Source organism: Salmo salar, chromosome 19, assembly GCF_965601325.2.
Source record: "Salmo salar chromosome 19, fSalSal1, whole genome shotgun sequence".
In the NCBI taxonomy this organism is placed as follows: Eukaryota; Metazoa; Chordata; class Actinopteri; order Salmoniformes; family Salmonidae; genus Salmo; species Salmo salar.
Genome location: NC_138309.1, coordinates 16,255,221 through 16,282,789, shown reverse-complemented (window position 1 = coordinate 16,282,789; position 27,569 = coordinate 16,255,221). Strand labels below are relative to the sequence as shown.

The 27,569-nt window shown below is 44.4% G+C and overlaps 1 protein-coding gene across 4 annotated transcripts in view; it reads right to left on the bottom strand.

Moving 5' to 3' along the window:
- Window positions 1-3,878: 3,878 nt before the first annotated feature.
- mmp16a (matrix metallopeptidase 16a (membrane-inserted)) overlaps window positions 3,879-27,569 on the bottom strand; it is a 75,937-nt gene continuing 52,246 nt past the window's right edge. For all 4 annotated transcript variants that reach the window (XM_082965645.1, XM_082965647.1, XM_082965646.1 and 1 more), the window contains 4 exons: window positions 20,708-20,846; window positions 14,776-14,926; window positions 14,466-14,581; window positions 3,879-8,780 (listed from right to left, as the gene is read on the bottom strand). In XM_082965645.1, the coding sequence (XP_082821771.1) occupies window positions 8,452-8,780; window positions 14,466-14,581; window positions 14,776-14,926; window positions 20,708-20,846 (735 nt within the window). In that variant the 3' untranslated portion in view covers window positions 3,879-8,451. The remainder of the gene's footprint in view (window positions 8,781-14,465; window positions 14,582-14,775; window positions 14,927-20,707; window positions 20,847-27,569) is intronic.

The window sequence follows — 27,569 nt, the reverse complement described above, 5'->3', positions numbered from 1 at the left end:
GCAGTGATCACTGACCTCATCCACCCCTGCCAGTTTTCAGGGAACGTCTCTTCTCTCCTCTCCCACTCAGTCTTTTTTTTCTTCATTCTCTCCCAGCCTTTCGTTTTCTTTTCCTCCTCTCTCATTCTCATGACTGAGACCAGAAACATAATTTCCCTTGGTCTCTTCTTCAAAGACTAAAGCAGGGATGGGAAAACACATAAATGGAAATCCCATCTACTATTATTTTTCTCATGGAGAGAGGGAGCGTGAGAGACAGGGAGGGAGAGGGAGAGAGGGCGAGAGAGGAGAGCGAGAGCAGGTGAGAGGATAGATGGATAAGATCGATATCACCACATCATTTAGCCTGGCTGACCGCACGTCTTTAGACAGGAGATCCCCATGACAACGGTAACAAAACACAGGTGAATCCACGCATTAGCGTCTGATGATCATCCAACCACGTCCCACCTCTCAGACAAAGGAGATAACGTATCATATTCAGCAGAAACTATTGTTAACTTTCGTCTTAAGTCCATGCTTGAATTCTCACTGACTCCGTCCCAAATGGTACCATATTTCCTAAGTAGTGCACTACTTTTGACCAGGGCCCACAACTATTATTCAGTTGTAAGCCGGAGTCAGTGGTGTGAGTCGCCGGTGTGAACGCTCAATTGGTTCAGAAGACAACTGTGGAGTATTTCTATTTCTCTCAGACACACACAAGCACCATGGTAACAGTGTATTCCTCTGAAAGGTAGGAAATGCGATACATCAATCAGATATAAATCTTTCTCACCCAAAAGTTTGGCCCCTCAAAATGAGAGCAGTTAATGGTCTCTGAAAAAAATGATAGTCTCTGGTGTTGGATCTGACTCTGGCTGAGAGCTCTCTTGAAAGATGAAATGAGAAGTGTTTGGGGACAAATTATAGTTGAGAGTCTCTGCGAATGAACAAAGAATGGGAAAGTTTTCAAGCCAGATACTTAATCTAAATGACGACAGTTATTGATTGCAGATTTATTTCTGCAAATAGGAAAACACAAACCATTTCAAATTTCAAAGTATTTTTCCTCACTCTTGACATATACTTTAACATTGAACTAGTTTCAGTCCCCACTGACTGTATCCTTCCAGTAGCTGGATTGTGAAAGAGAGGAGAGAGGAGAGGAAGAGAGGGAGAGCGAGGAGGGACTGTAGAAGGGCAGGCAGGCGGGGCACAAAGCACAGCATGCTGGGTAGTGGAATGGTAGTGGAATCAATGTAGTGATAAATGGAGCTAATTTCACCTGGATGCTCCAATCATTACCTTAGCTTTGTCTCTCTGAATGCACAGAGAAGTGTAGTGTAGGGAAAGTCTCAAACCAATAACTACCTCCAATCATTACCTTAGCTTTGTCTCTCTGAATCCACAGAGAAGTGTAGTGTAGGGAAAGTCTCAAACCAATAACTACCTCCAATCATTCATTACCTTAGCTTTGTCTCTCTGAATGCACAGAGAAGTGTAGTGTAGGGAAAGTCTCAAACCTATAACTACCTCCAATCATTACCTTAGCTTTGTCTCTCTGAATGCACAGAGAAGTGTAGTGTAGGGAAAGGTTTGAACTACCTCCAATCATTACCTTAGCCTTGTCTCTCTGAATCCACAGAGAAGTGTAGTGTAGGGAAAGTCTCAAACCTATAACTACCTCCAATCATTACCTTAGCTTGGGTTCTGGCCTCTGTCTCCTCCTGTACGACCCTATGAAACCTCTCTACTAATGAGTTTTAAACATGGATGTATAGTGCATTGTACTGTATGACCAGTCGTATAGCCAGCCTGGGAGTGTTGGGCTAGTCTCACACTATGCATCTGTCCTCTCCTTTCCTCTCTAGTCTTCTCCTGTCCTCTCCTGTCCTCTCTCACTCTTTCCTTTTCAATTTCTTCTTTCTAATTATTTTCCCACTCGGCACACACTGGTTGAATCGCCATTTCAATAAAATTACGTTGAACCAATGTGGAATAAGCGTAGAATTGAAAATGAAGATGGCGCTGCAGTGGATAGCTGCCGTTTTACTGGCTCCTGACCAATTTATTTACGCTGATCTTAACTTTTTTTCATATAATATTTCCGCCATCATTTCCTATGACCGAAAACAGCTTCTGGACATCAGAACAGCGATCACTAACGATCAGCTGGCAAGTGTCTTCACTGACATTTTCAACCTCTCCCTGACCCAGTTTCAAGCAGACCACCATAGTTCCTGTGTGCCCTCCAAGCTAAGGTTGGCACAATAGTGCCCTCCAAGCTCATCACTAAGCTAAGGACCCTGGGACTAAACACCTCCCTCTGCAACTGGATCCTGGACTTCCTGACGGGAAGCCCCCACGTGGTGACGCTAGGCAGCAAGACATCCATCACTCTAACCCTCAACACGGGGGACCCTCAGGGGTGCACGCTTCGTCCCCTCCTGTACTCCCTGTTCACCAACAACTGCGTGGCCGTGCACGACTCCAACACCATCATTACGACAGCCTATAGGGAGGAGGTCAGTGACCTGGCAGTGTGGTGCCAGGACAACAACTTCTCCCTCAATGTGAGCAAGACAAAGGAGCTGATCGTGGACAACAGGAAATGGAAGCCAAGCACACCCCCATACACATCAACAAGACTGCACTAACTCTTTTGACTCATCACATACGCCGCTGCTACAGTTTATTATCATCCTGTTGCCTAGTCACTTTATCCCTACCTATATGTACATATCTACCTCAATGTACAATGGTACCCCGTGTACATAGCCAAGTTATCGTTTCTCAGTGTGTATGTACCCAGCTAGGACTGAGACCCACAGTATAGACAGTATAACTGTGGTTTTAGTTTGGGTCTCCTGTAAGACTATGTTTGCCCACTGCGCTAAAGCCTAGGCATTCTCTCGGAGAGCTAACACCAGACTTCAGGTCTCAAGCAACTCCTGGGAAACACTGAATCATGGGTCAGTGATTAAAACAGCTAAAGTACTGTACAGTCAGGAATCCTTTAAGTGATCGATCTCATTTGAGTATCTGGAACATATAACACATGTTAAATATGTTTTCATACCACACTAGATGTTGTTCTAAGTACATTTTAGCAAGTATCATTGAAATGGGGGAAACTTTGGAACCATTGATAGAAATTGAAAACAGATGTCAGTCCAGTGCGTTCTGAACACCTTATTGGAGGCCAAGGGATACAGCCAGGCGTTAGAGTAGGGCTATGTCCCAAATGGCTACCTATTCCCTATTTAGTGCAATACTTCGACCATGGGCCCTGGTCAAAAGTAGTGCACTATATAGGGAATAGAGTGCCATCTGGGACACAGCCTTATTTCTGGATCAGACCTTTACTTTACCACAGCTGGAGAGGAATGTACTGTACTGTATGGAAAGGAACTCTAATGTACAGTTTATATATGGAATGGAACTCAATGTACTGTATTTTGTTTCTATATGGGAGCTAACTGAAGACCTGGGAGAAACCTCTCACCTGTCACTTCCTTCCTATAATGGTTTTATCCTTGTGGGAGGTTCAGTAAAAGTACTGAGGTGCTGTGGGAAGATATTTGATTTAACATGACCCCTGGTGTGGTATTGTATGGATAGAGCAATAATGATGATGTAAAAATAGTTAATTGACCAAACCATCCATGGAGGAAATAGTTCAAATGCTTTCCTGCCTTGATATACACTCTACTGCAGCCATAGTAAGACCTGGCTTATGACAGTGAAACACAGCTGAAATGCCAATTGATTTAACTTATTTTATATTGCTGAGGTTGAATGAATATTAGTGAACATCAATGGAAAACAAACTGAAACTTTGACATGGAAAAGATGTGTTAGTATCACACGCATGAACATGACAAAACGCAAATGAGGACATTTTCAAAATGTCTTTATTGATCAACAAGATGGATCCAGGCTCCATAGATACAACACAATGTAGAGAATGATGCTCAGCATGTATGCAAGATGGAAAATAGTATACAAAAGATGGTTAATGTGTTTCATTATGTTTCCTATTTAACTTAATAAGACCCTTCCCCAAATGTAATGACATGAATACAGGAATATTAAGACACAGCATAGTGTTTGTGTGTATGGGGGGGGGGGGGGGGGGGGGGTGGGCAGTCCCCTTGATACACACATATACAATGAAACAGCATACATCTGACTCAGTACACACACACACACACATACACACACACACACGTCCTGTGGTTATCACTGTTAACCCATCCACTCTCTGTCTGGTACACAAGGTGATAACAGGTGTGGACGATGGTGAGAAGAGGTAAGAGGATGGTTGAACAATTATTTATATTTCTTAGCTATTCCAGAAAACAGAGGATCAACCTGTATTTCCAACCCGCTTCCAATCGCAGGTGTATTACAGTGAAACATAAATAACCTTCACCTTTTCAATTTCTTGATCCCTCCTTTCTTTCCTCCCTCCATACCACCAGACCTTGTAAGCTATGGGAACGTACCAAATGGCACCCTATTCCCTTTATAGTGTCCTACTTTTGACCAGAGCCCACAGAGCACTATAAAGGGAAAACAGTACCATTTGGGATGCATCCTATACACCACTGTGTATGGGTGACTCCTTGACCCTGTGACCTTTTAGTAGCGACCCTGGTCTCAGCAGAGTGGCTGCTGGGATACATTACATTAACAACCACCAGGATGATATGTGCTTTCCATTTACCTACAGCCATTAAACACTGCACCGTAACGACTTGTGTTAAATGAAAATGTATTACTCTTGTTCACGTTGTAATCACTCAAGTTTAAGTCAATGACAGAATAGGAAGAAGAAGAAAAAAACTACGGAAAGAGAAACAGCACCATAAAACTAGCCCTGCACGGCCACAGCTCCAGCCCTGGCTAGTGTTCTGTAGGTTCGGTTAGCACCAATTTTTCAGCCTGCCTCCCAGAGCGACACGTCTCCAAGGGATAGTCCAGGCTCCAGTCTCGAGCTACAGAACCAGATACAGACGTAGATACACACACACTGTCTGACATGTAGACAGAGACCCAGACATATATTTGTGAATAAGCACACAGTCAGTGGTAAGTAATGGTAGAGCGTTAAAAGGCAGACAGGCAGGCAGCAAACACGCCCGCACACACACACACAGGCATTTGAAAAGAAACAGGAGTGTATTTGCATCACTGGGTAAGTGGTAAAAAGTGCAAACAGAAGAAAGAAAGCCCTAGAAGAAAGCCATGGCTGGATTGTGCTCTAAACATAACTGTAACCATTATGCCATTGTCTAAGTCAGACTCACAGCACAGACGCCATTTTGCAGCTGAGTTGTATTGTGACAGGGGAACAGTGAACTCTCTAGCCACAGAAGGGCTATCGTCTTACTACCGTATGTGTGTTCATGACCACAACCAAAGCCCAAGTAAGTGAACTGGGTCGACCTCTTTGTTGATGGCAGTTAGTTACCGTCTGGACTGGAGTGCAGTGGCAGTAGAATAAACACTACTGTCTGGCGTCTGCCCTTGTAGCCTGCTATCCAGCATGTTTTTAAATGATGAAAAACAGCTGTAAAATTCACAGAGTGGGCCTTTAAATGCCTGCATATCTTTAAAAGGTCTGATTTTTATCATGTGACTTAATGTGACACATAATACCAGTTAGAAGGATGTTGAGCTTTCAGTCTTGGTATTTCCCACATAAACATCAACATGGTTTAACTCTGAAATATAAATGTTGTCATTTTTCCTTTTGTGGTCAGATTAGACTAAGGAAATCCCCCTAGAGTTTGGAGAATATATTTAGAGTTTGTTTTATTTGTCCAGGCTGCGGTATACTTGCTGAGTGTCTGGTAAATAAGGTTTAAGTACATGTCTATTGAGAGCACTGTACTGTCTGACATCACAAACCAATTGAGTTGTTTTCTACACATCAGACACGTGTGAGTTAATCTCTTCTGAGAGAAATGGATTGCGAGCAGAAGTAGTTTTGATTTGGTGAGGATTTACCATTAAGAACACAGCAAGGGGCAAGGGGAGAGCTTACACACATAGCTAAAACCTGTGAAATCCCACCTCACACCCCCATAGCAAAACTATTCACATAACACACCCTTACTCCACAACTTCATTGGGTATATCATGTATATATAAATATAAACAATGAGTTTCAAGGCATCATTTTTTAATCATATACTGATCAATTTATTAATTCTGTCAGGACATTTTCCATTGTCCCAATCTGTCTTACACGAAGAAGGAAGAAGGATGTCGCATTTGTTTTTGCAAAAAGAAAGAAAGTAGAAACCATTATCATGAAACAGACACACATTCAAACACTGCTCACCATGAAGCAACGACACTAGTAACTTTTTTAGGATTCGGTGACCAAATCAAATCAAAGTTTCCTCTGGCCAACCTAACCTAACTCGCCAATTACCAAGAAATGACCTAAACGCCTGCTTCCTATAGCTCAGGTGAGATATTTTCCATTTCAATCGTGAGGTTCCAATGACTCTTTTGTTTTTATAGTACCAGAAAGGGAACCCGCAGCCATGAAACATAAACAAATAGATGCAAACAAGGTATATTCAAGAGTTTGAGCATCGTCATCAAGTCCTTCCGTAAGCTTTGGGCAGAACCACTGGTCAAGCTGCATGCCACATGGTGTGTTCTATTCGCATACAAGGAACCTGCAGGTATGTTCCACCGAACTGTAACTGCAACCTGTTTTCAAGCACTGGAGGAACAAACTGCTGTATCTGTGAATCCGGTTTGTCCATATTGTTTGTTTTCACTTCTTCTGTTTTATTTTCGTAGAGGTTTTCTGAGCAGTCCAAAGTGGATGTAGATGCTTGCATGCACTTGGACACAGGAGAAGACACTGCATTGTCTTAACTGACGTCACTCTCACTCCTATTGGTCCTCGGTCGAGAGACAAGTGCATCATGGGTAGTAGGCGTCTGTGACTTAAGTAGAACTCTCTCAACAAGGCAGTCAAGAAGATTAAACACGGTCTGTCCGCACGTTTACAAAGACCATACAATTATTTTGGGATGCAAACTTAACCAATACAGAACTACCATTTCAGAGGGGTAAGTGTCAGTTGACAGGACCAAACAATAAGCAAATCTATAGTGTAACAGCATTTTAATCTCTTTAATTTATCAGTCTTTGCTATCAAACTGATATATATATATATATATCAAGTCAGATACCATAACAATACCATAACACTCAACTTTAGTGGCTTTTTTTTCAAGAACCTTCATCCTCCCTATTTTGACTAATATCTTAAACTCTATATACAGGCAGAATCTTTCCCCTGTTCTGGTGGTCTGGCAAACCAGCGCTGACGCCTCTGGGTAATAGAACATGGGTTGCGTCCCAAATGGCACCCTACTCCCTAGATATTATATACTACTAGTATCTAGGGAATAGGGTGTCATTTGGCATGCAACCTTGTTTAACCCATGACTATTTATCTTGGATAGCAACCAATATGGCCCCAACAGCTCTTTCAAGAAACAAGTAAACAAATAAACAAACAAAGCCGTATACAAAATAGCAAAAAACAAGAAAATGAAACACAAGAAGAACACAATTGATCTTTAATTAAGGCGATTAAAAATATTGCAAAATATTTTGGCCCCTGTTTTTGAGACAGACTGCCACAACAGTCAAAGTTTCCACTGCATAAAGGATCAAGAAGAGCAGGGAGAGAAAAAAGAAAAGAAAAGAAAAAGAAAGTGATAGCAAAAATGATTATGAAAAAAAAGCATCCTCTTTAGAGAGAAAAAAGTATTTATTTGGTTTGGGTTGTACTTTTCTTCAGGACTGTTTTAAATGGGACTGTAAAAACGTTCATTTTTGAAAAATAAATTATATTTTGAAGGAAAAAAACAATAAAAAGAGACAGGAGTTGGTAACTCGGTGGTTAACTTCAGCAACATTTGTTATTGGGGGTCTTTTGTCTTTCTGAGCGCGTGCAGTAGGGGTTAAGACCTAAGATACTGTAGATAAGAACTGGCTGTGTTCCTCTGATTGGGCGACAGCCTGATATGACAACAGGAAGATGACTGACGCAGTGCACCATGGGAAGAGTTGAAAGCCACATGAAAGTTCTTCCCCGTTTAAGAGCGGTTGCACCAGGCGCCGTCCTAAAAGGGCAGGGCTAGGAATGGGGGTTGATGGGATACAAAATAACAGTACCCTCTGTTCAATCTCAGGGTGGAGGGGTATCTAGGCAAAGGCCCCACCCTCTCCCGCCCCCATTTAAAAAGACGGGGGAGTCTTGGGAGTAGGCCTAAAATTAGATCAGATCATAGTGGAGTCACCGACGTACTGCAACCACCACCACCTCTGTCTGGATGTAATTTCCGGACCATTGATTCCATTATACTGGAGGGTATAATAAAGTCATATTGGTCCAACTAGCGGACCCCTGTGTGTCACCCAGAGACATCACACCCACTCCTGCATGGAGCGTTTGCAGTACAGTATGTGTCTGGGCGTTCCCTTCCTCTTAAACTGGAAGACGGTGTAGACCAGGACAAGAAGACAGAGCGCCAGGACACAGGGGATCACGATGGCAATGGCCTTCACTGTGTTGGCCTCATTTTCCAGCTCAATGACAATGTCGACGTCCTCCGTGGGCGGCCACTCGGGGTCGATGGGGGTCAGGTCGCAGCCCATGAAGTCCTTCAGGATGGAGCGGGGGTAACCGGGTTCGACTCGCAACCTCTGATTGTTGAACTTCCAGTACTCCTTCCCTTTGTAGAAGTAGGTGAAACCTGGAGAGAGAAAGTGATGGAGAGAAAGCGACAGAGGGGGATGAGAGAGAGAGAGAGAGAGAGAGAGAGAGAGAATACAATTAAGTACAATCTGTTCACAGTCTAAGTCTCCTAATATGGTCTCCACATGATTCATTTGGATGTCAATCTGAGGTTGGTAAAGAACTTGTTTCCATGTAGTTTGTAATTCTCTCTTTATTCCAGGGGCCCAATATATCCCTGGGGGTTACAGGCCAGTAGAATAAAGCCCTGGCAGTGATAAAGACAAGTGCTTACTCCTCTCTGGAGGACCTGAAACACTGGACCACAAACACACTGTAAACCAGTGACATATCCCCAGCATGACAACCTGGCTAAACTCCCCATCTCTCCTCTCCTCTCCTTTCCTCTCCTCTATACCTCTCTGCATTATTCATGAATTCTTCTAAGAAAAGAGAGAGGGAAGAATAGATGAGATATGCGCTCTATTTCCAAGTGCACAGAGGAGAGGAGGAGTCCTTTAGAAGGGAAGAGAGAGAGAGAAAGAGAGCGAGAGAGAGTAAGAGTCCTAGAGAAACAGAGAGAATGGGGTTCTAAATCACATGGGCAGCTGAGTTGTTTACGGTTAGCAACCCAGGGAGTGAGAGAGCACGCGCGCGAGAGAGAGAGAGAGCAGTGTCCTGAAAGATTAATCTTGGGAAAGAAGAGAGGGAGAGACTTGGCTTTTAGTTGAGCTCTGACTGGTGTGGGCGAAAGAAGAGTTTCATTCCAAAACGCTATATATTCATTTTCCATTTACCATATCCATTTTCAGAAATGTTGGTAAATTAGCTTAAATTAGGTGACTTGTTTTCCCGACATCGTCATTACATTTACATTTCAGTCATTTAATCAGACGCTATCCAGAGCTACTCACAATTAGTACATTCATCTTAAGATAGCTGGGTGGGACCCACCACATATCGTTGCAAGTCCATTTTCTGGGCATTTTCCATGTGAAAGGACCCATGAGCACCAACGTGAGAAGTTCATAGGTGCATGTCAAATTGGGTGTCAAATGAAAGCTAAGAGCCTATATTATTGAGAAATTAAGGCATATATAATTTTTTTTTAACCATTTCCCATCTTATAAACTTAGAAATAAGCAAAGGTTTTGATTTCTGGTCAAAAAGATGGAAAAGGGGTATTAGACACTCTCTCTCTCTCTGCCACTCTCTCCCTGTTCTCTCTCTCTCCAGTTAATGTCACCTCTCCTGGCTCTTACTGACACCTACCATGACACCTACCACCTATCCTCTTTCCATTTACTGGAACAAGCATCCTCACCCACTGAGCACTGATCACACCGGATGTCCATTGACGTTGAAAAGAAGTTGAAATTTGCTCAGTCCGGCCTGGCCGGACCAAATCTGAACCAATCATAGACATCTATGTTTCACAAGTTTAGGCAGCACAGTAAAAAAATGTCTTATTTAGTTCACCTTTATTTAACCAGGTAGGCCAGTTGAGAACAAGTTCTCATTTACAACTGTGACTGACCAAGATAAAGCAAAGCAGTGCGGCAAAAACAACAACACAGTTACACATGGAATAAATAAATGTACAGTCAATAACACAATAGAAAGATCTGTATACAGTGTGTGCAAATGAAGTAAGGAGGTAAGGCAATAAATAGGCCAATAGTGGCGAAGTAATTACAATTTGGCAATTTACACTGGAGTGATATATGTGCAGATGAGGATGTGCAAGTAGAAATACTGGTGTGCAAAAGAGCAGAAAAACAAAAAAAATATGGGGATGAGGTAGGTAGTTGGTTGGTGTCACGTCCTGACCAGTAATAGGGGTTATTTGTTATTGTAGTTTGGTCAGGACGTGGCAGGGGGTATTTGTTTTATGTGGTTCGGGTGGTTGTGTGTTTAGTGGTGTGTTTGATTTATTATTCCGGGGTTTTGGGCACTGTTCTATGTTAATATATTTCTATGTTGAGTCTAGTTCTTTGTATTTCTATGTTTAGTTTATTGGGGGTTGAACCCTCAATTGGAGGCAGGTGTTTTCTCGTTGCCTCTGATTGAGGGTTCTATAAATAGGTATGTGTTTGTTTTAGTATTTGTGGGAGATTGTGCTGTGTATAGCTTTGTGCCTTACCGGCCTGTTATTAGTCGTTGTGTTTTTTGTGTACATGTTGTTTTGGTTCACCTTCTTATCCATTTAATAAAAAGAAGATGAGTGCACATTTCCCTGCTGCGTCTTGGTCCACTTTACCCTACGACAACTGTGACAGTTGGATGGGCTATTTACAGATGGGCTGTGTACAGCTGCAACGATCGGTAAGCTGCTCTGACAGCTGACGCTTATAGTTAGTGAGGGAGATATAAGTCTCCAACTTCAGTGATTTTTGCAATTCGTTCCAGTCATTGGCAGCAGAGAACGGGAAGGAAAGGTGGCCAAAGGAGGTGTTGGCTTTGGGGATGACCAGGGAAATATACCTGCTGGAGCGTGTGCTACCGGTGGGTGTTGCTATGGTGACCAGTGAGCGGAGATAAGGCAGAGCTTTACCTAGCAAAGACTTATAGATGACCTGGAGCCAGTGGGTTTGGCGACGAATATGTAGCGAGGACCAGCCAACGATAGCATACAGGTCGCAGTGGTGGGTAGTATATGGGGCTTTGGTGACAAAACGGATGGCACTGTGATAGACTGCATCCAATTGGCTGAGTAGAGTGTAGGAGGCTATTTTGTAAATGACATTGCCGAAGTCAAGAATCGGTAGGATAGTCAGTTTTACGAGGGTATGTTTGGCAGCATGAGTGAAGGAGGCTTTGTTGCAAAATAGGAAGCCGATTCTAGATTTCACTTTGGATTGGAGATGCTTAATGTGAGTCTGGAAGGAGAGTTTACAGTCTAGCCAGACACCTAGGTATTTGTAGTCCAGAGTAGTGATACTAGTCGGGTGGGTGGGTGCGGGCAGAGATCGGTTGAAGAGCATGCATTTCGTTTTGCTAGCATTTAAGAGCAGTTGGAGGCCACGGATGGAGTGTTGTATGGTGTTGAAGCTCGTTTGGAGGTTTGTTAACACAGTGTCCAAAGAAGGACCAGATGTATACAGAATGGTGTCGTCTGCGTAGAGGTGGATCAAAGAATCACCCGCAGCAAGGGCGACATCATTGATATACAGAGAAAAGAGTCGTTCCGAGAATTGAACCCTGTGGCACCCTCAGAGACTGCCAGAGGTTCGAACAACAGGCCCTCCGATTTGACACACTGAACTCTATCTGAGAAGTAGTTAGTGAACCAAGCGAGGCAGTCATTAGAGAAACCAAGGCTGTTGAGTCTGCCGATAAGAATACGGTCGAAAGCCTTGGCCAGGTTGATGAAGACGGCTGCACAGTACTGTCTTTTATCGATGGCGGTTATGATATCGTTTAGGACCTTGGGCGTGGCTGAGGTGCACACGTGACCAGCTCGGAAACCAGATTGCAAAGCGGAGAAGGTACGGTGGGATTCGAAATGGTCGGTGTTCACATGGCTTTCGAAGACTTTAGAAAGGCAGGGCAGGATGGATATAGGTCTGTAACAGTTTGGGTCTAGAGTGTCTCCCCCTTCGAAGAGGGGGATGACTGCGGCCGCTTCCCAATCTTTAGGAATCTCAGACGATACGAATGAGAGGTTGAACAGACTAGTAATAGGGGTTGCAACAATGGCAGCGGATAATTTTTGGAAGAGAGGGTCCAGATTATCTAGCCCAGCTGATTTGTAGGGATCCATATTTTGCAGCTCTTTCAGAACATCAGCTGTCTGGATTTGGATGAAGGAGCGGGGGGGGGGGGCTTGGGCCAGTTGCTGCAGAGCTGTTGGCCGGGGTTGGGGTAGCCAGGTGGAAAGCATGGCCAGCCATAGAGAAATGCTTATTGAAATTCTCATTTATCGTGGATTTATCAGTGGTGACAGTGTCTCCTAGTCTCAGTGCAGTGGGCAGCTGGGAGGTGGTGCTCTTATTCTCCATGGACTTTACAGTGTCCCAAAACTTTTTGGAATTAGTGCTGCAGGATGCAAATTTCGATGCTAGTGCAGTACGTCACAGAGTGTTTTTGTGCTGGTCAAGGGCAGTCAAGTCTGGAGTGAACCAAGGGCTATATCTGTTCTTTGTTCTACAATCCACTTCACCTAATGTAGGTCAATAACCAAAATACATTTTTCAAACTAAAGGTGTCATGTCATAGCTGACACCCCAGTCTTTATGCAGACATCTTTGAATCTTAATTCAGAGCAGATATTTAACATTGTTTTAGGAAAATGTGGTCACATAAAAACCTGATAAAGAGTTTACCATCATTCCGTTACAAACTTCACATCTGCACAGTTTTCCAGTAAATGTCCTTTTGTAAAATGTTCAGTGTAAAATGTTCAAAATTGTCCTTGTGCATAGAGTTGTATGGTTTGTTAAACTTTGAAATCAATGGTTTTTGTTTGGCATACATTTTAAAGTGAAAAATCTAAATCAAAGCTCAATTCCGTTATCGTGGAATTTACCTTCCCTCAATAAAGCAGTTATCAGCTAAGTCAGTGCTGGTATGAAAATACCATGGTACCAGACGTTTACCTAGGTTCAGACGTTTACCATGGTACCAGACGTCTACCTGGGTTTCAGACGTTTACCATGGTACCAGACATTTACCCGGGTTTCAGACGTTTACCATGGTACCAGACGTTTACCTGGGTTTCAGACATTTACCTGGGTTTCAGACGTTTACCATGGTACCAGACGTTTACCTGGGTTCAGACGTTTACCATGGTACCAGACGTTTACCCGGGTTTCAGACGTTTACCATGGTACCAGACGTTTACCTGGGTTTCAGACGTTTACCTGGGTTTCAGACGTTTACCATGGTACCAGACGTTTACCTGGGTTCAGACGTTTACCATGGTACCAGACGTTTACCCGGGTTTCAGACGTTTACCATGGTACCAGACGTTTACCTGGGTTTCAGACGTTTTCAGAAGATGGGCAGGGACTCTGCTGTCTGAGCTTCAGGGGGAAGCTGGTTCCACCATTGGGGTGCCAGGACAGAGAAGAGTTTTGACTGGGCTGAGTGGGAGCAGTCCTCCAGTAGGGTTGGGAGGGCCAAGAGACCAGAGGTGGCAGAACGGAGTACTCGGTTTTGGGTGTAGGGTTTGAGCATAGGGACGGGGACAGATGGCATGAGTGTGCTCCACCTCCCAACCTGGCCTGTTTTTTTTCCCATAGAGGCACTGCCAGGTCCGCTCAAACCCCGCCCTGCTGGCCATTACCAACCAATAGGAGCCATTCTCAGGCTTTTTGTACAATCCACTTGTCTAATAAGTCTAGCCCGCAGGCCTGACAAAAAAAAAATAGAAACCTCATCTTTCCCACCCTCTGTGCAGACCAACTGGCCTCAACCTGATTGGGCAGCAGACTGTGGTATTTTGTTTTCTGCTTCCCTGTCATATTCCAACTGGGTCTTACAATATACTGTCAAAACATGACTACTAAATCATAGCTTATTGTAGCTACAAGGTATTAAAATGTGTAGTTACGAGGCTGAAGTAAAGGCTATGTTTGGTATACACTATGTGAGTGTTACTGTCTAGCGGATGGAAGGAGAGGATTAATAGATAGGGAGACGTGAGTGTCATTATGTTACTGTCTAGTAATAATGGTATTATGGGATAGATAGGTGGACATACCATTGGCTTTGTCTACGAAGGCTCCTTGTGGAGAGTCTGGAACGCCCTTCCAGACAGTGATGGATTTAGGGTAGCCTGGGTCCATTGTCCTCATGTCCTCATTGTAGCGCCAGTACCTGGACAGACAGCCATGGGGATTAGGGTGTGGGATAATCAGACATCAAAACACACATCTCACAATTTCATAGGCATCCCAGTCCCAATACATTAGAAACACACACACACACACACACATGAACTGACACACACACACCCCCAATTCCCCACGAAGGCACACACACACACACACAGCTCAGCTCAGTGTACACACCTGTCCCCTTTGAAGAAGTATGTCTTGGCTACGTCCTCCCACCAGACGGCGGTCTCGATGCTCTGGGTTGGCATGCCGTGGCCGAACATAGAGATGTCCTGGGGGTAGCCGGGCTGGAGCATGGTGTCCTTGAACACCCAGAACTGCTTCCCTGGAAGAGACACAAGGACAACAGGGCTCAGAGGGACTGCTGGGACATTACACGTCTCAAATGGCACCCTACTTCCTTTATAGTGCACTACTTTTGCCATAGGGCTCTGGTCAAAAGTATTGGACTATATAAGGAATAGGGTGCAATTTGGGACGCATCCACTCACTCACCAGCACTGAGGGTATTTAACCCAGGGATGACATTTGGTTGGCCAGGAGGGTTTACTAAAACCTGGGGATGACATTTGGTTGGCCAGGCAGGGTAACTATAATCCAGTCTGCCTAATGTGAGCCATACCAAATCAGTTTCAGAACCCCAAGGTGTACAGTATCTGAAGCTGTAGTGTTGCTAGACTACTACATCACTAGAGATCATGAATGTTACAGTACAGTGAGGTTGTTAGAGTCATATCACATTGCACAAGAGTTGCAGCATTTTAAATTTTGGTTATATATAACCACATGATAATATGTTAGGTGCAATAGTCACATTATCATTGAACAGAACATTCTCTCTGGAACAATCAATAATCACAAAATGCTGGTTCAGTAGGGAACTACAATATCTAAGCATTAGTCTAATATTTGCACGTTTCAGCCTCATATTTGGTAGAGTTCATGATGCCGTTGACCTTAACAATGGCCCCAGGACCAGTGGACGTAAAAAAGCCCCAGAAAATCAAAGATCCACCACCGTATTTTAAAGTAGGCATGAGGTTTGTTTTTGCATACTTGTATGCATCCTTATTTTGAGGCCAAACCCACCACTGGTGTGCGTGGCCAAAGAGCTCTATTTCCACCTCATCTGGCCATAGCACCGGTTCCAATCAAAGTGTCAATGGTTTAAGCAAACTCCAGGCATGTACATATGGTGGTTGCTCTAAATAAAGTATTTTTTTTATGGCAACACTTCCAAATAGCCTACTGGCATGGAGTTGGCATCTAATTGTAGATTTGGAGACTTGTTGACCCCAAGATAAAACCAAGTTCTGTAATTCTCCAACTGTGGCCCTTGGTCTTTTCTTTGCCTCCCGAACCATCTTCCTCACTGCTAGTGGGGACAAGATACACTTGAGTCTTCTACCAGGAAAGTTTACCACTGTTCAAGTAGTATTCAACTTGTTCATTGTTGCCTAATTGTGGTAAGTGGCATATTTGTTTTTTCAGTTGTTGATTTTCTACCTCTCACAAACCAAGAGGCAGTCCCAAATGGCACCCAATTCCCTAAAAGGTGCTCTACACGTGACCACGGCTCAGGGATAGGGTGCCATTTGGGACAATGCGTTAAGAGTCTAGATGCCAGGGCCTGTATTCAAGAAGTGTCTCAAAGCAGGAGTGCTGTCCATATAGTGTTATTCATTATGATCAGGTTCGAGAAGTGCAAAGCCGAGACTTGAGGAAGTGATGTCTTGTGTGAGGAATGGAGGGAGGAGGAGGGAGGTAGAGAGGGATGGAGAGAGTGGAGGGGGGAGTAGAGAGTTATGGAGGGAGGTAGAGAGGGATGGAGAAAGAGGAGGGAGGTAGAGAGGGATGGAGAGAGTGGAGGGGGGAGTAGAGAGTTATGGAGGGAGTTATGGAGGGAGGTAGAGAGGGATGGAGAGAGCGAAGGGAGGAGGAGGGAATTATGGAGGGAGTTATGGAGGGAGGTAGAGAGGGATAGAGAAAGAGGAGGGAGGTAGAGAGGGATGGAGGGATAGGAGGAGTGATATGTTTCTGGTAATTAGGTTGTGGCACGGTTTTGACTTGGTGACCCCAGGAAGTGTTTTTTTTTATTCACTGGCATAGGTCTGGGGAGGACTGGGAGGAAATGAACTGGTTTTAATGTCTATGGAAGAGAAGGGCAACTGTGATTGTGGTGGGAGGAAGGGAGGGAAGAAGGGAGAGGGAGTGAGGGTGGGACATAGGGATGTGTGAGGGAGGGAGATGGTTTTAGGGGAAGAGGAAGGGGAGGGAAGGTCGCAGGAGTATAGCCTAGCTCTCGTGACAGGGCCATGTGACAGGAAATGCCTGTCATTACACCTGTTTTATTCTCATGCTCCATACATAGCAGGCTCATGGTTACCATGGTTACTCCAGCCCTGCCAAGCCCCTCTCCCTGGCACAGGCACTAAGGAAGTCTGGGTAAACTGGGTCAGGGGGCATTGGGGTGTGTGTGAGTGTATGTGTGTGTGTGTGTTAAGACGGGTGTGAAGGATATTGGACATAAGGGGCTTCTCAGAACTCACCAGGGTGAGATATTTGGGGAGTAAATAATGATTCAGACTAGACTGACTACATCTTTTAACTTTAACTGTCAGTATTTAATGTTAGCTCAGATGTTCCTCCTGCAGTGAACACTGCTAATCTCCTGCTATCTCCTAACAACGTCTAAACAGTGTTGTACAGGGGATGGTGATCATTGAGTCTGGGCAAGGTGCCAAGAACAACAGGCTCCTTCCTCCTCCACATGGACCACACAGAGTGTATTGTACACACACATGTATATGTGTGTAGATCACACACACACATTACGTAAACACACACACACACACACACACACACACACACACACACACACACACACACACACACACACACACACACACACACACACACACACACACACACATGGCCCCTCCACTCTACCCTAAGCCCTGATTGACTTCAATTGTTCAACATTTTCTTCTGTATGGGACTCAGACCAGTAATTGAAAACAGATCAAACACACACACACACACACACACACACACACACACACACACACACACACACACACACACACACACACACACACACACACACACACACACACACACACACACACACACACTTTCGCTACACTCTTTCACATAGTGACCACACAAAACATTACAAAACACAGGGCATGCATTGACCGTGTAGGCTAGCTTTCTCTGTATAAACAACGAAACATAATCAAGGCCAAGCTAAATAAATCATTGATTGGCTCTAGCAGTATACATAGCTAAATGGTCTCTCTCTCCCCCGAGTGGTAGATTGTATAGATGCATAATTCTCTTAGAACCAAGCATTGATATACCCATTGTGTGTGTGTGTGTGTGTGTGTGTGTGTGTGTGTGTGTGTGTGTGTGTGTGTGTGTGTGTGTGTGTGTGTGTGTGTGTGTGTGTGTGTGTGTGTGTGTGTGGGTGGGTGTCTGTGTGTGCGTGTGTGTGTGTGTGTGTGTGTGCGTGTGTGCGTGTGTGTGTGTGTGGGTGTCTGTGTGTGCGTGTGTGCGCGTGTGTGTGTCTGTGTGTGCGTGTGTGTGTGTGTGTGTGTGTGTGTGTGTGTGTGTGTGTGTGTGTGTCTGTCTGTGTGTGCGTGTGTGGAGGACATGTACACACACACACACACACACACACACACACACACACACACACACACACACACACACACACACACACACACAGCGTCCCATGGCCCCTCCACTCTACACTAAGCCCTGATTGATTTCAATTGTTCAGCGTTTTCTTCAATATGGGACTCAGCCCGGTAATTGAAAACAGTGTGTGTGTATATGTGTGTGTATATGTGTGTGTGTGTGTGTGTGTGTGTATATGTGTGTGTGTGTGTATATGTGTGTGTGTGTGTGTATGTGTGTGTGTGTGTGTGTGTGTGTGTGTGTGTGTGTGTGTGTGTGTGTGTGTCTGTGTGTGTGTGTGTGTGTGTGTGTGTGTGTGTGTGTGTTTCTGTCGGGCTAATCAGAAAGACCATGGATGCAGTGCTACCGAATTAATGGGTTGATGCAGTTATTCTGGTAGCTCTTCTACATTTAGTTTAAGTCTCAAAAGGAACCCTATTCCCTTTATAGTGGACTACCCATAGGGCTTTGAACAGAACCCATAGGGCTCTCTTCAAAAGTAGTGCACTATATAGGGAATAGGGTGGCAATTGGGACACAAGCTTATAGTCAGTGCACTTTGATACTATAACTTCCTATCTTATCGCATTGCTCCCATTTAAAGGTCAGCAGGGTGTGAGTGGACAGGGTATGAGATTTCACCACACCCCTAGTCCTAAAGGCAGACAGCTAAGGAACAAGGTTGTTATGAGTGATGCATATTTATTCAAATGAGGGTCTAATTTACATGCCGATTCAGTGTTTGTATAACACAGCTTTAAAAACAGGGAGTCCGCGTCACAAATGGCACCCTTTTTTCTAAATTAGGACTCCCGAGTGACGCAGTGGTCTAAGGCACTGCCTCTCAGTGCAAGAGGTGTCACTACAGTCCCTGGTTCGATTCCAGGCTGTATCACATCCGGCCGTGATTGGGAGTCCCATAGGGCGGCGCACAATTGGCCCAGCGTTGTTCGTGTTTGACCGGGGTAGGCCGTCATTGTAAATAAGAATTTGTTCTTTACTGACTTGCCTAGTTAAATAAAGGTTAAATATAAAAATTCAAAATATATATTCCCTGGTCAAAAGTAATGTCCTAAATAGGAAATGAGGTGCCATTTGAGTCTGCATGAGTCAAACAACGTCAGAACGTCTTTATAAGCTTTGCCTTATAAGGCATTCAAAGTCAATTAATAAACATTCATGAAGGCTTTTCTCCACAGTCACCCTACATGAATATGTGTTGCCTACATTGTTACCTATAGAGTCACTTTCTTCTGGTTGAAAGCTCACTGTTGTTTTATTACAGGACAGTAATAAACCCTCTTATTTCATGGAAATCTCAACGCTACAACCAGAAAAATAAAAAATAAAATAAAAAAGGGATTTCAGGAGCCCTTGGGTACACAGGGGACAACTATTCTGTTTTTCGAGGAACTGTGAAAAATAGAAATGTGTTTGCGAGCCATCTGTGATTTGTAGTTATTATCAAGACAGACCCAGATTTACACCCGTCTCCTCGCTTCCCCACAGCCCTCCCTTCCTCTCTCATGGGAGTATACAAGTCTGTTTGTTTGTTTATTTGCTGTCTCTCTCAGTAAATGTATATATTAAGACATCCCCTTCTTCTGCTATAGGTTTATATGATGTAAACACGTTCAAAGAAGAGACTAATCTGTGCTGCAGTGGGACTAGTGAGGTCATACATTCAAATAGACTGATTATGGAAGAGACAATGCATGAAAGCACACGCACACACACATTTTCAAAGGACAAACTGCTTTTGACTGTCTGAGATTAAGAGGCAAATTGCCTGGGTTACAGTAAGTACAGGGTCTATAGTCACGTAGTCTAGAGAGATAAGCCTCTGGTTAATCCTTCTACTACAGCAACGTCACTCCACGCACACACGTACGCATACACACACACATAACCAAGAATAAGGAGCAGGACCCATCCTACTGTATCCTATTGAAAATGCTTTTTGGTCCAGGATTTGTCTGATTATGCAGATCAGGGATGGGCAACATTGGTCGGGGGGGAAAAGAGAAAAATGTGCAGTTTTACAGCTAATTTCCTGCAATTCTACACATGTTGCTATACTGTAGGTTGGAGGCAAACGTGTGCAGCTTTTAATATGATAACTGATGATCAATGGTCCACACGCTGGTCGGTAATTGGACCATGCTTACTACAAGTTTAGATAGCTGGCCATTAGACTAACTTACCAAACCCCCCAAAATAAGCTGACATGGGCTAATTGAGTAACTGCTGATGCACAACCAAATTTCAAAAATTGCACTTTGTGTACTATTATTCTAACTCTCAACAGTAAGTAAGAATGAGCCCCCCCCCAAAAACCTACAAAAGGGGGGCCATGCGACCCGCGGGCCGCCAGTTGCCCTTCCCTGATATAGATCATGTATAATACATCTGTGGGCATCCTCACCTTTGAAGAAGACAAATTTCCCCTCGCTGTTCTCGTAGACGGCGTCTATCTTGGGGGGCAGTCCTCTCCAGAAGACATTGATGAGCATGGGGTACCCCGGCATCACTGCGTTGTCCCGTACCCTCCAAAACCAGTGATCCTGAGAGGAGAGGAGAGGAGAAAAGGGAGGGAGAGAGAGGAGAGGAGAGAGAAAGGGTCATTAACACACTGGCATACCAACATATCAACACAAGCTAAAATGTGTTTTTGGAAATCAAAACCCAGCTGGTTAGTTTGACAGCTGTGAAGCTTAATGACCGAGAGATGATTCCATTACTCTGCATCAACATCCATTAGGCGTATTAGTATGTAACCTGTACACTTCAATGTAAACATGCTAAACTATTCAGGTCAAATGGCTCCGTTTTTTTTAAAGAAACTTGAGGAAAAATAAAACAATCTAAAGGAAAAATGCGCATAGCCAAGTTTAAGGTGTGCCTGTCTTTTTGATGCTGGATGTAACCTGAAGATAAGAGAGTTGGGCCAAAACTCAGAGGAAAGAGCTCACAGGCCCAGCTGAGAAAGACATTATGGCTCAGTAAGACACCACACCCTTGGCACGGAATGGCCGCTCTAGCCTTTCACAGAGGCCAAACACACAGTGACCTGCCCTCGGAGAAGTAGAGACAGAGAGAGAGAGAAAGAGAGACAGACAGAGAAGGGGGGGGGGGGGGGGTAGAGAGAGAGGGTAAAGAGAGACAGTGAGAGAAAGACAGGGGTGAAAGAGGGAGAGAGAGAAAGAGAGGATGAGGGGAGTGAGGGGGAAAGAGAGAAGGATAGAGATACCTCATCACTGGCATCATCACAACACCACGCCTTATTCACATTAAAACCTGCACAGCCCATTTATCAAACTCTCTCTGTCTCTCTCTTGTGTGTGTGTGTGTGTGTGTGTCTGTGTATGTGTGTGTGTGGAGGACATGTACACACACTTTCACACACACACACACACACACACACACACACACACACACACACACACACACACACACACACACACACACACACACACACACACACACACACAGCGTCCCATGGCCCCTCCACTCTACACTAAGCCCTGATTGATTTCAATTGTTCAGCGTTTTCTTCAGTATGGGACTCAGCCCGGTAATTGAAAACAGATCAAACTGTGAAATCGGAGCTATTTGATTCCTTTAGACTCTGTAGAAGACAAAATGTTCCAATCTCCCTCTTTCTCCTGCTCTGAAAATATGGACAGTGAGCCAACCTGAGATGTAGGCAATTTCTGCTGGCACTTGGAATTACCCAAATGTCCAAACTAATCAAAATAACTACCAAAACCTCTGTAACAGAAGATTATGGCTCTGTTTCATTTCTGCTTTGTTTGGGAGAACCTGTTACAAATGCAGACAAACAGACTCACAGTGCTACCTTGCAATACTGATGATGCATTTAGACAGTGGTACAGCTGTAAAACAGGACAACAACAAAATAAACAACTCTTAACACTGAATGTTTGAGTTCACAGATGTTCCTCAATGTAGTGCAAATATCACTGCAGGTATGCATGTAGGGCTATAAGTCAACAACTGACATCTTTAAATGATCTGCATTAAAAGTGCTGTAAGTAAGAGCACCTAACCACAGAACAGCCATAAAGCAGCATAAGGGCATCCCTGAGAGACTGAACATGACAAGGGTCAACAATGAGGTCAGCTGAGGCTAAACAAGCCAATTGGGGTTGATCTGATGTGCGTGTGTGTTAAGGTGAAAGGACAGTGGGGAGAAAGGAGTGGAGATGAAAGAAGCCAGGTCCTGGGATCCCCTCAGAGGGATAAGCACAGATAATACACACACTTTGTTACCCACTTCCTAGTAGACCTCGTACATCAACGCACATGTACGTATACATTATGGTCTTTTAACAGACGCTCTGATCCAAAGCGACTTACAGGAGCAATTAGGGTTAAGAGCCTTGCTTAAGGGCACAACGACATATTTTTCACCTAGTCGGCTCGGGGATTCAAACCAGCGACTTGTCGGTTACTGGCCCAACGTTCTTAAATGCTACGGCTAGCTACCGCCTCAGAGAGGGGAAGTCAGGCAGTAGAGACAAGCACACTACTCTAGTTAAGACAAGGAGGAAGGGAAGAATGGAGAAAGATGGGTGGGGATGGATGAGTGAAAGACACTTGGTTAAGTGATGCACGCTCTTCTCTTCAAGCCCAACTGAAGAGGAGAGAGGAGGGGAAGGGAGAGAGCAGTGAGGAGAGGGCGGAGAAGGAGGGAAAAGAGGGTGGGAGGCGAGAAAGAGAGAGAACAAGAGAAATAACCCCCATTTACAAAACAAAAGGTGTAGTAACAGTAAAAAAAGAGATTGAAAGGTGGAGGGATAGAGGGACGAATCAGATGGGTCTTCCTGCTCTGCATCCTAGTGTGACCAGCCAATCCAGCACTACAACTGTTCACACATTCAGGACAGGAAGGAAGCGTCTCTCTGCTGCTCTAGTCTAAATCGGGCTCTCGCATGAGAATGTGTCCCTCAATCCCTGTACGCAGGGGCACGGGAGAGGAGGGGGTAGGAGGAGGTGGGTGGGAGCCAAGGGGTAGCATAAGGAAGTGTGCAATTTTTGGGGGCATGTACGGTATCATGTGGTGGTGATTGCTGGACGCAACATGTCATGTCTGTACAGTTTACTGTTCTCTCTGAAACCTTGCCGACCCTCTTCAACCCCTCCTCTCCACCACTGAAGATGGCAGGGTCATAATAACTGTAAATCCAGACTTGGCTGAATGGTTTTACCGTTGGCTCTGAGCTCCGTCAAGGACACTGGAAAGCTACTGAACAGCATGTGTTTTCCTTTCATCCGTTCCCTCCTCTTCCTGTTGAAAGCAGAGCGGAGAGGAGGAAAGGTAACTCCTTCTAAATGCAGAAAGTCTCCGTTATACATCACTGTGGTACGTCAGATAGGCAGGGGGGGTACAGAAGAGGCCCCAGAGTTTGAGACTGTAACTGTAGTTATGATGAGAGATACTCCCTCAAGGGGTCTCTTGATGTTTGATGGAAGTGTATGATATTTTCCTTCATGGTTTCATATAACTTACAGCTGAAACGATTGTAGGTCTACCACACCATCCTCTCTAGTCCTATTTCCCATTATGGGAACACCTGTGTTTCAGTCTTTCAGGGCTGAGGAGATTTCATCTTTAATGACTTGGCAGGTAGTGACAACGTGTCTTCCAACACAATCAACTGGAGGACGAGGTGAGCCAAAATAGCCAAAGCTCGCTCGTACTCCCTCCCTCCCTCCCTCCCTCCCTCCCTCCCTCCCTCCCTCCCTCCCTCCCTCCCTCCCTCCCTCCCTCCCTCCCTCCCTCCCTCCCTCCCTCCCTCCTCAGTAACCCATCAACCAGACAGACTGTCACTCTGCACACAGACCTGCTTCAGAGGAAATACCACAGACACAGACTAATGAAGATTCCAACTCTACTTGTTACTGGCGCCAATTCATGTACATTGCAGAGTACAGCCCTAAGTATGAGTAGTAAACATCCGTCCAAATTGCTATTCAATTAGAGGACTTATTTGTTCAGGAAACTGTTTATCTCTTTACATCATGTATTCTATCTACTTACGTATCCCTCCCTCCATCCCTCCCAACCTCCCTCCCAACCTCCCTCCATCCCTCCCAACCTCCCTCCATCCCTCCCAACCTCCCTCCCTCTGTTGTTATTCACCCACTCTTGACCAGTCAGTCTCCTCCATGACAACCTCAGTTACCCTGAACAGAACATCCATGCTCTCAGCGTCCTGCTTCCTGTCTGATGTGTGTGGGAGGGATTGTGATTGGCTCTGAGTAGCTGTGAGCCAGTCAGAGAGTAGCACTAGCTTCCTCTTCATCTCCCCTGCTGCTGGTTAAGTGATGCTAATAGAATCCCCCACACCCTCTCTCTCTCTCATAATACCTAGCTTAGATGTGTCTTGACCATGCGGAGCACATTTGGATTTGGGAGAAAACATGCATTGTGCTTTTGTTGCAAATGATGGACAAGCTGAGAGCTTCTCTTGAAAACCGGATTCAAGCCACACACTATAATTACAATGAGCTCAAACGCATAGTGTAAAAAACAACTTAGAAACACAATTCATATACATAAAGGAAGTTGCATAATAGGTGATTTTGTGTTGTCTCTTTACGAGAGGAGATAATGATGATGGTTAGAACAGGGAATGTGATTTATTTTCATTTTAGCTTCGTTAAATATGCTCATTGACAGCTTAAAAACAGAACAAAAAAACAATAGTACAACAGCCCTTGAAACCAACTCTTTCTGGAGTTGAAAAATTGGAGGGAAATACCACTAAACCAAACCAATAAATAAAACGGGTCAATGCTCTCTTTGATCTGCGAGTTAAATATGACCTCTATCCATGGCCTGAATCATGAGTAGTTGGCCAGTGTTTTGATTCATATCCACAGAGTCGTTATTGTGGAAATCTATCCATCCATCCCTGAGCTAAGCTGAGGTGCCAAACTCATAAACGATCAGACTGAGACTTCCTGTGTTCCTGTGTACATCCAAATAGCACCCTATTCCCTATATAGTGCACTACTTTTGTCAAGAGCCCTATGGGCCACTATTTGATGTAATATCTGTCTTAGCTCTGTCTTGAAATCTCATGTCTCTCTCCACTACTGACTATCACCAAGGCCGGGTCGTTCCACGTCAACTTTTGCCAGGGGAGAGGAGGGAGAAACCATGTGAGGTGGGTTCTTAGGCAGACATTTCCATGGAGACACAGGTCACTGAGACTGATGGCCTGAAGGTTTTTCCTACACACAAATATTATACATTTGTCCTTTTATCTTGTCTCCATGATTAAGTACAGCGGACTGAGACAGGAGAAGAGAAAAACCTGCAATGGCTGTTACTGTTTTTTGGAAAGCCGAATGAGAATGAGGATTTTTCCAAGCAATGTAAGACACAAGTAGAATCACTGTTCAAATGAAATAAACCAAACCACAGTGTAAGTGTGTTTGGCAATATTCTATGAGAGGGGTATTTCCCCAGTGAGTTCCACGTGTCTTAGCCTACTTAACCAATGAATACTAGCTATTTATAACCCCTGAAAAATACACACAAAAGAACAGCCGCTCTCTCTCTTTCTCTTTCTCTTTGGTGGAGAACATAGCTGATCTTTGTGTTGCCTGGAGGGCTTTCCCCTTTTCTCCTGTGTGTGTGCATATGTATATGTGTGTGCGGGCGTGCATTAGCTGACTGTGAGCTGCCAGGGCCTTGTACTCAGAGACTCTGAGTCTCTGGATGAGGATACATAAGCATAGACACATCACGACTCTGTGTAAAACTGGACAGAAAGCTACTGTGGGGTTTGTTACTGGACAGAAAGCTACTGTGGGGTTTGTTACTGGACAGAAAGCTACTGTGGGGTTTGTTACTGGACAGAAAGCTACTGTGGGGTTTGTTACTGGACAGAAAGCTACTGTGGGGTTTGTTACTGGACAGAAAGCTACTGTGGGGCTTGTTACTGGACAGAAAGCTACTGTGGGGTTTGTTACTAGACAGAAAGCTACTGTGGGGTTTGTTACTAGACAGAAAGCTACTGTGGTGTTTGTTACTGGACAGAAAGCTACTGTGGGGTTTGTTACTAGACAGAAAGCTACTGTGGGGTTTGTTACTGGACAGAAAGCGACTGTGGGGTTTGTTACAGGACAGAAAGCTACTGTGGGGTTTGTTAGTAGACAGAAAGCTACTGTGGTATTTGTTACTAGACAGAAAGCTACTGTGGGGTTTGTTACTAGACAGAAAGCTACTGTGGGGTTTGTTACTGGACAGAAAGCTACTGTGGGGTTTGTTACTGAACAGAAAGCTACTGTGGGGTTTGTTACTGGACAGAAAGCTACTGTGGGGTTTGTTACTGGACAGAAAGCTACTGTGGGGTTTGTTACTGGACAGAAAGCTACTGTGGGGTTTGTTACTGGACAGAAAGCTACTGTGGGGTTTGTTACTAGACAGAAAGCTACTGTGGGGTTTGTTACTGAACAGAAAGCTACTGTGGGGTTTGTTACTGGACAGAAAGCTACTGTGGGGTTTGTTACTGGACGGAAAGCTACTGTGGGGTTTGTTACTGGACAGAAAGCTACTGTGGGGTTTGTTACTGGATAATCTCTCATGGACAGACCACGTAAACATAAACCAAATTATGCACCATTTTTTGTTCTGGGTAAACTGAGATGAGTTTGCTACTGTGGGGTTTGTTTGGGAAGAGAAAACCATATTCCATCTGGACTAGATGTTATTTCTATGTAAGCTAATAGATATCCAAACAAGTCCTGGGCTTGCGTCCCAAATGGCACCCTACTTCCTATTTACGGCACTACTTTTGACCAGGGCTCTTGTCAGAGGTATTGTACTATATAGGAAATAGGGTGCCATTTGGAACGCATCCCTGCCATAGCGTACAGACCTCACATTTAGAATGTGTGAGTCACTCAGTCACTTACATAATCACTATAAAGTGCTATGTGTAGACTATCCTACAGTGCCGTCTGTTAAATTCCTCTTAAGAAAATGAATGTGGAAGAGAGTTACATTTTAGAGATGTTAAAGTGCTAATTACATGAGCTACAGTGACGTACATATGTCCCCTTGAGTTTCAATGATGATAACGCTTGAAATCTCCTGACCAACAGAAACCACTGACTACTCTGTAGCTATATATAACTACGGATATACCCACTACCCAGAGTGCTTCAGTTATCTGCTACATTAGTACATATTAGGCACATATATGAAGCCCTCCCACACAGAGCCTTTCCATTAGTTCGACTCTGAGATC